General features: G+C 48.7%; 1 protein-coding gene across 1 annotated transcript in view; it reads left to right on the top strand.

Annotated features, from left to right (window-relative positions):
* The window catches only part of Eng (endoglin), a 35,164-nt gene that overhangs the window by 14,925 nt on the left and 6,175 nt on the right, over window positions 1–14,064 (top strand). The window contains exons 3-8 of the mRNA XM_028757112.1: window positions 7,931–8,071; window positions 9,943–10,108; window positions 10,763–10,928; window positions 11,467–11,590; window positions 11,891–12,065; window positions 12,271–12,413. Coding sequence (XP_028612945.1) covers window positions 7,931–8,071; window positions 9,943–10,108; window positions 10,763–10,928; window positions 11,467–11,590; window positions 11,891–12,065; window positions 12,271–12,413 — 915 coding nt within the window. The remainder of the gene's footprint in view (window positions 1–7,930; window positions 8,072–9,942; window positions 10,109–10,762; window positions 10,929–11,466; window positions 11,591–11,890; window positions 12,066–12,270; window positions 12,414–14,064) is intronic.

The following is a 14,064-nucleotide window of genomic DNA, read 5'->3' as shown; positions in this document are numbered from 1 at the left end:
GTGTGTGTGTGTGTGTGTGTGTGTGTGTGTGTGTGTGTGTGTGTGTGTGTTGACAAAGTCTGTAGACAAATCAGGGGCTGCTGAGCAGGGGTTATCTCACTGGGTCCCCAAAGGACAGGCCGGAGCCTGGATTCCGGGAGGGGCCTAGGGTCACATCCTGACCTCCAAGACAGGAACAGGCCTGGTGCCTCAGCGATTCCCATCAGGCTGACTTCACTGTTCTGCTGTCCCAGACCTAGGCAGCCAAGCTTGGTTGGCTGCTGATCTGCACCCCCCACCCCCACCCGGGGCAAACTCAGGGAGCTCCTTCCTCAAGATAGGAGCCAGCCAGGCTCTGACTCATGCCTAGCCAGAGGGGTCAGGCAGTGTTGCTGAGGCAGAAAGGGAGCCAGGGGAACCTCCACTGGTCTCCCCAAGGCTATCATGGGAGACCATGAGGGGCTGGGGGAGGTAGGATAGCCCTTAGAAGTAGTACCACACTGAACTGCCTCTCTGTCACCCATTTCCTGTGGCACCTCTGCTCCATAGTGGGAAACCTGCAGTGCTGGTGGAATGAACCTGAAAGCCTCCTCTTACACCACAGTGTTTGCTCAGGGAACCCAGGACCCCTGAGTATCTTGCTCAGTCATCTCTGAGCCTGTTCTGCAGGCTACAGGGCAGTGGCTCATAGTATAGCCTCCAAAACAGAACCTTGCTGGGCTGATGTGAGTTCTTCTCTACCTGAAGAATAGCAGAGCTGGCTCTGGGGAGGCAGCCCAGAGGATTCTGGGCTGGGTTTCTCCCATCTGGACACATGAGCACCCTCACTTTGCTATCAGAAGCAGGCTGAAGAGACCAAGGGGTCCTGGGACTGGAGCTGGTTTTGTGTTCTTGTCCCATGCCTTGCAGGTGATGAGCAGGGTAGGGAACCGGAGTAGGAGGGTCAGGGGGCTGGGCAGGGACTCTCATCATCTCCCCAGCTTTAGCACTGAGTTCCCCTGAGAGTACATATTTATTGGATTCATGGACACATAGACAGGTAGTAGATGGGGGAAAAGGAACCATAAATCGAGAAGAAAATGAAATGAAATCTTTTAAGTCCTCAAAGTAAACAGCTGTGAATCAGGAACACTATACCCGCAAAATTTTCTTCCAAAACTGATGAAGAAATAAAGGTGCCTTGAGACAGACACAAATGAAGGTAAGTTATGATAAGTAACCAGCTCTGCAGGGAGTTGTCAGTGGAATACTTTACAGGGAAAAAGCCTGACTAAACACACTGGCCTGGGAAAGAAACCACAATGCCCAACCCGGCAAATCAGCAAGCCCTAAACCTTGTATGGAAGCAAGAAAAGAAATACCAATAACCTTTCAAAACAGAACAAACCTACCACATTTACAGCAAGAAGCAAAACTCCTTACAATTATCTTACAAGTAAATTGTTTTGGCAGTTTCTCTTCTTGATGGCTTCTAAGCTGAGTTAAATAAATAACTGCTAAATAGGATTCTCTCTCTCTCTCTCTCTCTCTCTCTCTCTCTCTCTCTCTCTCTCTGTCTCTCTCATACTTGTTGAGTCTTGGCTTGTACACTAAGACCAATCTTGAAGAAGTTTCTGAGAATCACTGCTGAAGAACACGTGTGTTCCCTACCCACTGGGTGAGTGTTCTGTCCGTTTCTGTAAGCCTCGTTTTTCCACACTGTTCTTGGCTCTGGAGTTTCTTTGCTAGCTTTTAGTCTGGAAGACCTGCTGTATACCAGAGTGAAGGATTGAAGTCTCCTGCTGTTATTGTATCAGGACCTGATTGGTCTTTGTATCTTGGAGTGTTTGTTTCATGCAATTGGAGGCTCCAGTGTTCGGTGCATAGAAGCATACAATTGTTGCATCTTCTTGAATTGTTTCTTTTATTAATCTATCCTGTCCCAGCCTGCATGATGACCCACATCTTTAATCCCAGCACTCAAGAGGCAGAGGTAGGTAGATCTCTGAGTACAGGTAGAGCCTGGTCTGCAGAGTCAGTTCCAGGACAAACAGAGCTACATAGTTAGACCCTGTCTCAAAGATAAACAGGCAAACAATGACAACACAGCAACAACAAAAGGTGGAGTCCCTTTTAATCTCTTCTAACCAGTTCTGGTTTGAAGTTGACTTTGTCTGGCATAGCAATGAACTTCCATTTGCTTGGCAGTTTGCTTTCCATGCTTGGATATGAAGTTTTTGGATATCTTTGTTGGCTAAGTATGCATCTCAGAGACAGCATATAGCTAGTTCTTGTCTTTTATCCAGTCTGTTAATCTGTGTCATTGAACTTGCAGGGGCTATTGTGTCTTCTGAGTGCCAGGCTTACAGGCATGTGCCACTGTATGCAACTCAAACACAATCTCTTAAAAAATATTTTCAGACTGGACATGGTAGTACATCTCCACAGCCCCGGCAATTGGGAAGCAGAAACTTGCGGCCCGCAAGGTCTACACAGCAAATTCCAGGCCAGCCATAGCTATACGTGAAACCTTATCTCAAAAAAGGAAAAAAAAAATCAGACTAGGGTTGGAGAGATGGATTAGCCCTCGAAAGCACATCCTGCTTTTGTAAGGATCCCAGTTTGAGTCCCAGCACCCATGTTAGGTAGCTGTGAGCCAGGGATCTGACTCCCTATTCTGTCACCTGCACACACATGCACCACACACACACACACACACACACACACACACACACACACTGAAAATATTTCACTCAGGAGTCAGTCAGTCATGATGGCACATACCTGTGACCCCAATATTCAAAGACTGAAGATATTAAGTTTGAGGCCAGACCTGCACAAAATGAGATCTTCTCTCAAAATAAGGTGGTGGCACATCCCTTTGCTATGCAGAGAAACCCTGTCTCAAAAAGCCATAAATAATAATAATAATAAAATTGGGGCCAACTGCAGTGTCACATTCCTGTTTCCCAGTTCCTTTGGAAGTTGAGGCAGAAGAATCACTTGAGTGCAGGGCAAAGTCCCATCTCTTAAAATACAAATAAAGAATCCCGTCTGTGTTAGAACCTACCAGTGAACCCAGAGGGGCCGAGCTGGGTATAGGACGACCAGCTATGAGGCCAGATCCCTGCATCTTCACACATACATAAGCAGGTAGATTGTCTAGCTCCTGCTCCAGGACAGGGAACCGAGGCCCAGAGAGGAAGACCAAACATCTAGAGTCACAGAGCCACGTTTAATTCAGGTCTGTCTGGCTCTGAACTGTTTTCCCTGACACTCTTCCTGTGTGCACTGTCGCAGTCTGCTGAGGCAGACCTGGGCCTCCTCTGCGCTGGCCCTGGGAGGGTGGGGGCTGCAGGCAGACCCAAGGCTCCACTCCTAGAAGAATTGCTGGAAATAGTTTTCTATTAGTGGCTACTAATACTCAGGGCCTCTTCACCGAAATCCCCCTTTCCCGACACCAACCACTGGGCTAACAATGGCATCTGAGGGACAGCTGGGACAAAAATAGCAACTGGTCTCCTACCCACCCACTCAGGGAGGGAGTTGGGCAGGCCCGTGCTGGCAGGCCTGAGGACAAGGAACTGGCATATACGTCATCCTTGCTGGGCTTCCAGATGCCCAGGAGCCCATCCTGAAGATGGGCAGCCCAGACTGTGGGCAGACAGACCTTTCCTTTACCTCTCAGGGGACGAAAGAGGGAAATCAGCGTGCGTGCAGATGGCTAGCATGGTGAGTCAGGATGGAGGGGAAGGGAAGTGTTGACTGTGGAGACCCTGGCTGAGTGTTTCTGGTAACTGGGAGTCACCAGCTAGCTCTAGGAGCACAGAACCCCCAAGAGCACTGCCTTCCAGCCTCCCCATGTTTCACACTGCTCACTCTACGGCCTCAGTTTCTCTCAGTCCCCTCCTCTGTACAGAAGACCCTGGTGACAATGGAGTGGGTGTTTGCTTTATGAATTGGGAAGAATTGCTGAAACTTGTCACAAGCATCCCGAAGCCCCAGCCTCCTGACCCGTGGTCCCACACGACATGACTGTGACTTGACCTGACCTGACCTCACAAGCATCCTGAAGCCCCAGCCTCCTGACCCGTGGTCCCACATGACATGACTGTGACCTGACCTCCAGTTCATTTTCTTCACTTCCTCTATCCAGGGCCCCTCCTGATCTTGGCTTCCAGCCCCTTCCTGCTCCCATTTCACAGATGAGTAAAGGGAAGCACCAAGGGATAGGAGCTATGGTCAAGTAGCTGCAGGGTTCATGTCCAGGGTACTTTCCTCCTGCTCATAGTTCCAGCTGCTGCAGCCCATGGGTGTTCTCCCAGGGTAGAACAGCATTGTCTCCCTGTCTGCGCATGTCCCTTGGTATAGTCTGCCAAATGATTGATACCATCTATTTGCTATATATGTGTCTTGAAGTCTTCCAGAGGCGCATGGGTGGAGCTGGTGGCAGTCTGGGTTAGAGGGGCACAGAAAAGGATCTGCTACTGGGTGGCCAAGTGCTGTGTGCTCCACTCAAGCAAGCACTGGCCTGTGTGTCCTTTACTATTGACTCCACACTCTCTTTGTGTGAGGCTGGGAAATCCCCGCGCCTGCTTTGGTCAGTCAACACAACTGTGTGATCAGCACAGAGCGTAGCATGAATTCCACTGAACCATAACACATTACAGGCATACACTTGCTTTACTGAGGTAAAACCCACCGATTTGAAGTGTGTAGTCTAACTGAAATGACAAGCTTCAAGTTCAGGGAGAGACACTGTCTCTAAGTAAATATAGACACATAGCTGTGTAAGCAACCTGTGTTCTTCAAGCTAATGGTACACAGCAATCAGGGTGAGCAGACTGGGCCCGACACCAGGGTAGACCACGTGCTTTCCTCTAATGTATGTCTGTCTGTCTGCCTGTCTGTCTGTCTTCCTTTTCATTTATGTATATTTGGCAGGCAGAGGCAGGTAAATCTCTTTGAGTTCAAGGCTGGCCTAGTCTTCTGTCCATACCAGCCAGAGCTACATAGTGAGACCCTGTTTCAAAAAAAAAAAGTATATGTACTATGTATATATCTGTATGTGGGTACCTGCACGTGAGCTCCGGTACCCACAGAGGCCAGAGGTGTTGGATTCCCTGGAGCTGGATGGAGTCAGTTACAGGCAGTTGTGAGCTGCCTGATGTGGGTATTGGGGTCCAAACTCATGTTCTCAGGAAAAGCCATAAAACCTCTAAACTGTTGAGTCATCTCTCCATTCCCTTCAGCATTTTGATGTAAAACATGTATGTATGTATGTATTTATGTATGTATGTGTGTATGTATGTATTTATGTATGTATGTGTGTATACACACACAATATATATCAATATATATATATCAATATATATATATATATATATATATATATGTAATTTTAATATATTTTTGGAGAGAGACAGTCTTTGGTTTTGTTTTGTTTTTGGATGAATGTAGCCCTGGCTATCCCAGAACTCACGAACTCACTATGTAGACCAGGTTATCCTTAAAATGCATAATTTTTAAGATTAGTAACACAAGATACTTATGAAATCAAAATTTAAACCCATTAGTAAACATGTGGGCTGGGGTATAGCTGAATGGTAGGACATTTGCTGAGCATGGGCAAGACTGTGTTTGCTCCCTGACGCTGTAAACCATTTTTTATTATCATTATTATTATTATTATTGGTAGTAGTATAGTGGTAGACAGTATTTCCACGTGTCTGAAATGCATCTTTTCATTATACTATAAGTTATTGTGAAAATACTTATTTAAGAATAATAACTTAGGGCTGGAGAGATGGCTCAGTGGTTAAGAGCACTGACTGCACTTCCAGAGGTCCTGAGTTCAAATCCCAGCAACCACATGGTGGCTCACAACCATCTGTAATGAGATCTGATGCCCTCTTCTGGTGTGTCTGAAGACAGCTACAGTGTATTCATATATAATAAATAAATAAATCTAAGAATAATAACTTAATAACTTAGGGGGCGTAGAGATGGCTCAGTGGTTAAGAGCATTGACTGCTCTTCCAGAGGTTCTGAGTTCAATTCCCAGGAACCACATGTTGGCTCACAACCATCTGTAATGGGATCTGATGCCTTCATCTGGTGTGTCTGAAGACAGAGACAGTGAGAAACCATGCCTCAACAACTAAAACAGAAAATGGCAGAGAAACATATCCGAACTTGAACTCTGGTCTCTACTTATGCACAGTAAAGACACATGTGTATTAAAGTAAAGGGGCTGGAGAGATGGCTCATTGGTTAAGTGCACTGGCTGCTCTTCCAGAAGGCGAGGGTTCAATTCCCAGGTCGTGGCTGCCTATAACTCCAGTTTCAAGGGATCTGATGCTCTCTTCTGGCCTCCATGGGGAGCAGGCAATCACATGATCCACAGACCACACACACACAAATAGACACACACATACACACACAAACACACACCTAAAGGGAGGGAGCACCACCAGGACAGAACCACTCGGTGCATGTTAAAAACAAAGCGAGAACATTTGCTCTTTTCCTCTGTCGTGGTAAAGAGGAATCTCGAACACAAAGAGAGATTAAGAGAGTCGTTTACAGAGTAGCGGAAATATTTCTGAGCAGATTTTTCCAGGGGCTGAAACGCTTGTCTCTGGCTCTGTGACATCAGTCAGGGAAAACAACAGAGAGACGATTAGAAGCCAGACCCTAAAACTTTCCACTGATGTCTCTGTGCTAAACCGGTGCTCTGCTTTCTGACAGAGGAGAGAGTTTGCAATCAGCTATCAGGCTGCTTGCTGCTGGCAGGAACTGCCAGAGACTATGTCTGGGAAGATTTCCACTTGTCTTTGTTCTCCGAGACACTACAAGGCTTCTGAGGCACCAACCTGGGCCAGGCGCCTTTGTCTCCTGTCCATTCCCCAACCCTCCCTCATCCATCTCACGAGCTCAGAAGTTTTGATCTGGCCATCTTTCCTTTTCTTCTTGATAGAACTGTGACATTGCCAGTATTCCATGTGATCACGAGCAAGCGAACTCACTTCCGTTTCCTAATTTGTGAGAGTTTTAATGGTACCCACTTCTTAGGTTGTTTCCGTGCGACTTGTGTGTAAATGTGGGTGGAACCAGGGCACGCGCATGTGATCTGCCACTGAGCCGTATCCCCAGCTCTAGGAACAACTGTGAATGCCTCCAGTGAGCCAGCATCAGAGTGGCCTCCTAGGGACAACCAGAGAAGGAGACACAATGGTGAAAGAGGACTCATTGCTTCTACACGTAACATAGCCTCCAGATACTTACAGGCCCAGGTTACAGCAGGCGTTCAATAGAAATCATCCTGAGCGGATGTTCTGGCATGTGTCTGATGTTCCAGCACTGGGAAAACTGAACTAGGTAGAAAGAATAAAGAGTTCGAGGCCAGCCTGGGCAAAAAGCAAAAACCTACCAGGAGAAGGAGGTAGAGGAGGAAAGGGAGGATGAATCTCGAAATCCTGAATGTTACATGAAGCACAGACCTGTCTTAGTTTGCCCTCTGTTTTGCTTGGTTGGGACTAAGCCCATTCATTCATTCATTCGTTCGTTCGTTCGTTCATTCATGCCTTCTTTCCTCTTTAACTTATATATTTTTTGTTTAATTTGTACTTATTTACTTAGTGTGTTTGTACATGTGTGTATGCTTGCATGTGTCACAGTGTTGGTGTAGAGGTCAGTGGATAGCTTGCAGGAGTCAGGACTCTTCCACCAGGTGGGTCCTGGGAATTGAACTTGGATCCTCAGGCTTGGTGGTCGTGATTGCTGAACCAGTCCCTCTTACGTGTTCTAGGCATGTGAGGGGATAGGTGCTATTTTGCAGACAGATAACTGTAGAGAGGGTAGGTCAAGCCAAGGAGGGCCAGTGGAATGACTGTCAACCACACATGAAGCATTGTTGCCCCACTGGCTGCAAACTTGATTGATATATCTACATTCATGACTCTTCCCCCAGATGCTGTCACATCTGGAGCTGACTCTTCAGGCTTTCAAGCAAAATGGCACTGAGACCCGGGAGGTGTTCCTGATCCTCGTTTCGAACAAAAGTGTCTTTGTGCAGTTCGAGGCCCCGGAAATCCCACTGCACTTGGCTTACGTGAGTGTGAGAGCCCTAACTCCAGACAGGCTGTGGGAAGCCCCTGCCTGGTGTCCCTCTCTGTGAGCAACACAGCACACCAGAAAGGCAGAGGTGGGGAGGGACAGGACCAGAAGCTAGGCCCAAAGGAGGCAGAGGTGGGCAGTTGAGGTGAAGACCTTCTCACAGATGGACACATAGACCAGCGTGGAGGAGACACCATGGAAAACCCCCTCCCAAGTCCAACTGCAAGGGCCCGGCTTCCCTTCCGAGAGTGCCCCTCTCCTTATCACCGAGAGAGGAAGTCGGGTGCTGGAGATCTTCCCATGGGGTCTCCATGCATTCCCCTCCTCACTTGCTTCCCAGGGTTGGGGAGCTGCCAGGGTCCTGAATGACACTTGGAATGCAAGCTCTGTCTGGAGGGTTGCAGCTACAGCCTAGCCTGGTTGCATCTTTTTAACTGCATCCAACACTCACAGTGACAGCCTTGAATCATCTGTGTGCAGATCACCACCCAGAGGCCAGAGGCCCACCTTCAGTGTCAGGCCGTAAGCCAGGAGACTGATAAACGTCATGCTCTTTAGTCACGGCTGTAACCCTGTTTTACTGAGGTTAATGCCTGCAGTTAGGCAATGTGCTCTATTATATCTCCCCTGACTTCCTTCATATCTAGCCTGAAGCCCTCCTGCTGCTGCTACTTCAGCTCAAAGGAGCTTGGTGTCAATAGTCCTAGCTGCTTCCTTTGGATCACCTCCTCCAGGAAGTCCTCTTCATTTCCTTTCTTAGCCCAACAGACTCCAAAGGTGCCTAAGGGAGGTAGTAAGGTTTGGGACCTCTCCTGACTCCCTGTCCCCAGCCAGCCAGAGGTCTTGGGCTTTGTTTCTTTTTGAAATTAAATTTAATCTAATTTTATGTATATGGGTGTTTTGTCTGCATGTGTGTCTGTACCACATGTGTGCCTTGTGCCTGGGGAGGCCAGAAAAATGTTTCATTCTCAGGACTTTAGTTACAGATGGCTGTGAGCCACCATGTGGGTGTTGGGAGTTGTACCTGGGTCTATGTGAGAGAAGAGTAAGGGCTCTTACCACTGAGCCATCTTTCCAGATCCCCTGTTTGCTTTTTGCTTTTCATGATAAGGTTTCTCTGTGTAGGTCTGGCTGTCCCAGAACTTGCTCTGTAGACCAGGCTGGTTTCAGACTCACAGAGTTCTGTCTGCCTCTGCCTCTCAGGTGCTGGGATTAAAAGCAGGAGCCACCACTACCCGGCTCCAGCCTTGGGTTTTGCTATTTATTAAATAATGTCCTCTACCTTCTATTATTTCAACTAATGATGTCTCTCTAGTTTCTGAATGGTGAGCTCCCAGGGTCCACAGCCCCCATCTGTCTTCATTCATTCACTCAGTCAGTATTTCTCATACCTTCTCTCCTTTCCCCTTTCCCATGCGTCGGGAGCACCTACTGTGCGGCAGGTGTCAAGGTGCAGCTGGCATATCAGATCCTCAGTGAACAAAGGCTCAGAGCCTGAAATGTGTCAAGTGCTGAGTGTGGATGGACACCAAGATTTCCCTCCTGTACCTTCAGAGTGCAGAGGGATACAGACGGTTGCTACATTGATGCCACTGTAATAGGTTTCAGTGAGTGCCTTCTGGTGAGCTAAAGCAGGGACAGATGGACAAACAAGTGTATGTCTCTGTACAGCCATTGCATGCAGGAAGGAGATGAGCAGATACGGCTATGCTAGAAGAGATACCTGGGGCTCTGGGCTGACTGATGACTTCTGAGCCTTGTCATTTGAGGTCGCAACCTCTTTGCTGCCAGCAGACTGAGCTGACTCCCCAGACTGGTTCCTGACCAGCATGGTGGGAAGCGACTCAGCCCTCTGTGTCTCCACAGAACTCCAGCCTGGTCATCATCCAAGGGCAGCCAAGAGTCAGCATGACACCACTACCATCCCTTACCTCCAAGAAACAGATCCTCGACTGGGCCGCCACCAAGGGCGGCATCGCCTCAATAGCGGCACTGGATGACCCCAAAAGCATCGTCCTCCGGCTGGGCCAAGGTCAGCCCCCTCAGCTGCTTCTGGGTTCAGGTTCAATTGCAGAGGAGACAGTTCTAATTCGGGTACTACCAGCCTGGGTGGCACGTGATTTGCCCAAAGTCAAACATGACTGGATGGTGCCCGTTGCTGTTAGTGATTGTTTCTACATCAGATATCAGATGAGAAATGCCAGACATTTGACTGGGAATGTGGCTCAGTTGGTAGAGTACTTGCATAAAGTAAAGCCCCAGAGCCCTAGAGCATGGTGGCACAGACCTGTAATCCCAGCACTCAGGAGGCAGAGGCAGGAGAATAAGGAATTCAAGGTCATCCTCTTCAACATAGCAAGTTCAAGGCTTCCTTGGAGCTTGCTGGTCAGCCAGTCTAACCAAATCTGTTTGCCAGGTTCAGTAAGAGACTGTGTCTCAAAAAAATAATATGGCAAGCAATTAAGGAAGATACCTGACCTGTGCTGGGTGGGGGTGGGGCAACTGCACTCTTGAAATGTTCCATGGGTTCACTTGTCATATTAACCCTGTGCTGACACATGAGGAAACGAAGGCCGGCTACTCGGCTGGTAAGTCATCCCTCACCTTTTAGGCTCTGTCCTGAATGTCCCCACCACTGCCTTGTCTGAAAGTGGGGTAGGACCCTCTGATATATTTGTCTCCACAGACACAACGGCACCATCCTCGTGCTTGCCAGAAGCTCACAAGGACATGGGCGCCACACTTGAATGGCAACCACGAGCCCAGACCCCAGTCCAAGGCTGCCGCTTGGAAGGTGTGACTGGCCGCAAGGAAGCCTACATCCTGAGGATCCTGCCAGGTTCTGAGGCTGGGTAAGGGTGCTGGCCTCCAGGGCATGGCCCTCCCCAATCAGATTCTAGCCTTTGAGTGTATTACCCAATCAGATCCTAGCCTCCAAATGTATTACCCAATCAGAGCCTAGCCTCCAAATGTATTACCCAATCAGAGCCTAGCCTCCAAATGTATTACCCAATCAGATCCCAGCCTCCGGTGTATTAACTTTCCTGTTGCTGAGATAAAACACCACGACCAAGGCAATGTGTAGAAGAGTTTATCTTGGGCTCACAGTTCCAGAGGGTCAGAGTTCACGACAGCAGAGTGGAGGTAGCAGGCATCAGGCAGCTGGAGCAACAGCTGAGAGCTCACATCTTGAACCACGCAGACGGGGCAGAGAACATACCAAAGCCCACCCCTTGTGTTCTACATCCTCCAGGAAAGTGCACCTCCCTGAACCTTCCCAAACTGGGATCAAGTATTCAGATGCTCAAGACTTACGGATGACATCTCATTCAAACCAACACACCAGGTCTGTCCCTATACTCAAGCTTACAACCTATCTGCCTGCTGCAGGTCCCGGACGACGGTGACCGTAACAGTGAAACTGAGTTGCACATCTGGAGACGCCGTTCTCATCCTGCAGGGTCCTCCGTATGTTTCCTGGTTCATCGATACCAATCACAACATGCAGATCTGGGTGAGCCTTGCACCCTCACCCCAGCCTGAGACCTTGCATACCATAGTTATTTTGCTCTAGCTTCCTTACCTTCATCTAAGTTGTTAAAGTAAAGGCCACTTCCCAGAAGCTTTTCCTGATAGGCCAGGGAATCCCGTAACCTAGCTTGGTGGGCCAAGGGAGCCCCCTGGAGATACAAACTCTGAGCTGGGTTAGAGGGCAAAGAGGAAACCGAGAGGATGAGGGGAAGGGACAGTATGGCACAGGCGAAGGGCAGGAATCTCCGTAGGTAAGGCTCTGGTTCCCCTTCTCTGCCTTCAGACCACAGGTGAATACTCCATCAAGATCTTTCCAGAAAACAACATCAAAGGCTTCCCGCTCCCAGACACACCCCAAGGCCTGATAGAGGAGGCCCGCAAGCTCAATGCCAGCATTGTAGCCTCCTTTGTAGAGCTTCCTCTGGCCAGCGATGTCTCCCTGAAGGCCTCCAGCTGCGGTGAGCCCCAGCCCTGTGCCCCTGTCCCAGCATGGTTGCTCCTCTCTTCCCATCACTCGCCCCTCTCTGTTCTTTGAGCTTAGGCTGGTTTCTCTGAGCCTCACTGGTCTCATCGGCCACATGAGGAAGAGGGGTTAGCCACCCGAGAACTCGGCCTCAGCCCGTAGTGAGCGCCCAGTGACTGTCCACTCCACCCACCCCACAGGTGGCGTGCTCCAGACTTCCACTGCACCCATTGTGACCACACCTCCCAAGGACACATGCAGCCCTGTGCTACTCATGTCCCTGATCCAGCCAAAGTGTGGTGATCAGGTCATGACTCTGGCACTCAATAAAAAACACGTGCAGGTAAGTAAAGCCCTGCTCCTCCTCCTTGGGATGCCCCTCCTCCTTGGGATGCCCCTCCTCCTAGGGATGCCCCTCCTCCTTGGGATGCCATGGACAGCTAATTCCTCACCAAGAGTGTCAGGGTCCCAGCCCAGGCAGTAAGAGCAAGTCACATCCCTGTGCAAGCCTCAGTCTTCTCACTTGTGAAATTCAGTTTAAACAGAGCACAGAGCCATGCACTGGTATTCCCAGAGCCTGGGAGGCTGAGCCAGGAGGATGGTGAATTTCAGGCTGGGCTAGGCTACATAGGTTGATAGAAGAAAATAAGATCCGCCTCAACTACATAAGGAGTTTGAGGATAGCCTAGGCTACTTGACCCCAATCTCAAAACACAAGTAATAATCATGCCAACATTAGGTAGTCATTATTTGTCTTTGTTTATTTGTTTTCTTTTCGAGACAGGGTTTCTCTGTGTAGCCCTGGCTGTCTTAGAACTCACTCTGTAGACCAGGCTGGCCTTGAACTCATAGAGATATACCTAACTCTTCCTTCTGGGTGCTGGGATCAAAGGTGTGGGCCACCACTGCCTGGCTTAGTCATTATTATTAATTTTAATGGTGGTTGAGCCAGGTGGTCACAGAAGTTTGTACCATGTGGCCTTTGCATGATTGATAAACCAAAAAGACACGGTTCAGGGCTGGGGAGGTGCTCGGGGAGTAAAGGGTTGCCTGTGCAAGCACGAGGACGTGAGTTTGGATACCCAGCACCAGGAGGCAGAGGAAAGAGGGCCCTGGGGTCTCTCTGTCCAGCCAAGCTAGCCAATCCGTGAGGTCCAGGGTCAGTAGGAGACCCTACCTGTCTTGCCAGGCATTGTAGCACGTGCTTTTAATCCCAGCACTTGGGAGGCAGAGGCAGGCAGACCCCTGTGAGTTCAAAAGCCAGCCTAGCCTGGCCTACAGAGTGAGTTCCAGGCCAGCCAGGGCTACGTGGTGAGACCCTGTAGAGAGAAACAGAATGAGAGAGAGAGAGAAAGAGAGAGAGATCATATCTCAAAAAAATGACGTGGATGAATGTTCCAGTGGGATGACCCAGTGATAAGACATTTGCCACACAGCCTGCTCACTTGAGTTCAACCCCTGGAACCCACATAAAGGTGGAAAGAGAGGAACAACTCCACTAAGTTAGGATCCAACCTTCACCTATGTGCCCTATCCTTGGCACACACTCAATAACAATAATAATTTTGTTTTTAAAAATAAGGTGCAGTAGTAAAAGATGCCCGATGCCTGATATCAAACTTTGTGCTCCACACACGTGCACCTGTGTGTGGGTGTACATATGATTGGATAGACCACACCCAGGGAATATATAAACTGCACAAACAACACACACAGAGTATATAAACTGCACACACAACACACACAGAGTATATAAACTGCACACACAACACACACAGAGTATATAAACTGCACACACAACACACACAGAGTATATAAACTATACACAACACACACAGAGTATATAAACTGCACACAACACACACAGAGCATATAAACTGCACACACAACACACACAGAGCATATAAACTGCACACACAACACACACAGAGTATATAAACTGCACACAACACACACAGAGTATATAAACTATACACACAACACACACAGAGTAT

This window comes from Grammomys surdaster, unplaced genomic scaffold (genome assembly GCF_004785775.1).
Source record: "Grammomys surdaster isolate TR1022 unplaced genomic scaffold, NIH_TR_1.0 126133, whole genome shotgun sequence".
NCBI classification, from domain to species: Eukaryota; Metazoa; Chordata; class Mammalia; order Rodentia; family Muridae; genus Grammomys; species Grammomys surdaster.
This window is presented reverse-complemented; position numbering and strand designations above follow the sequence as displayed.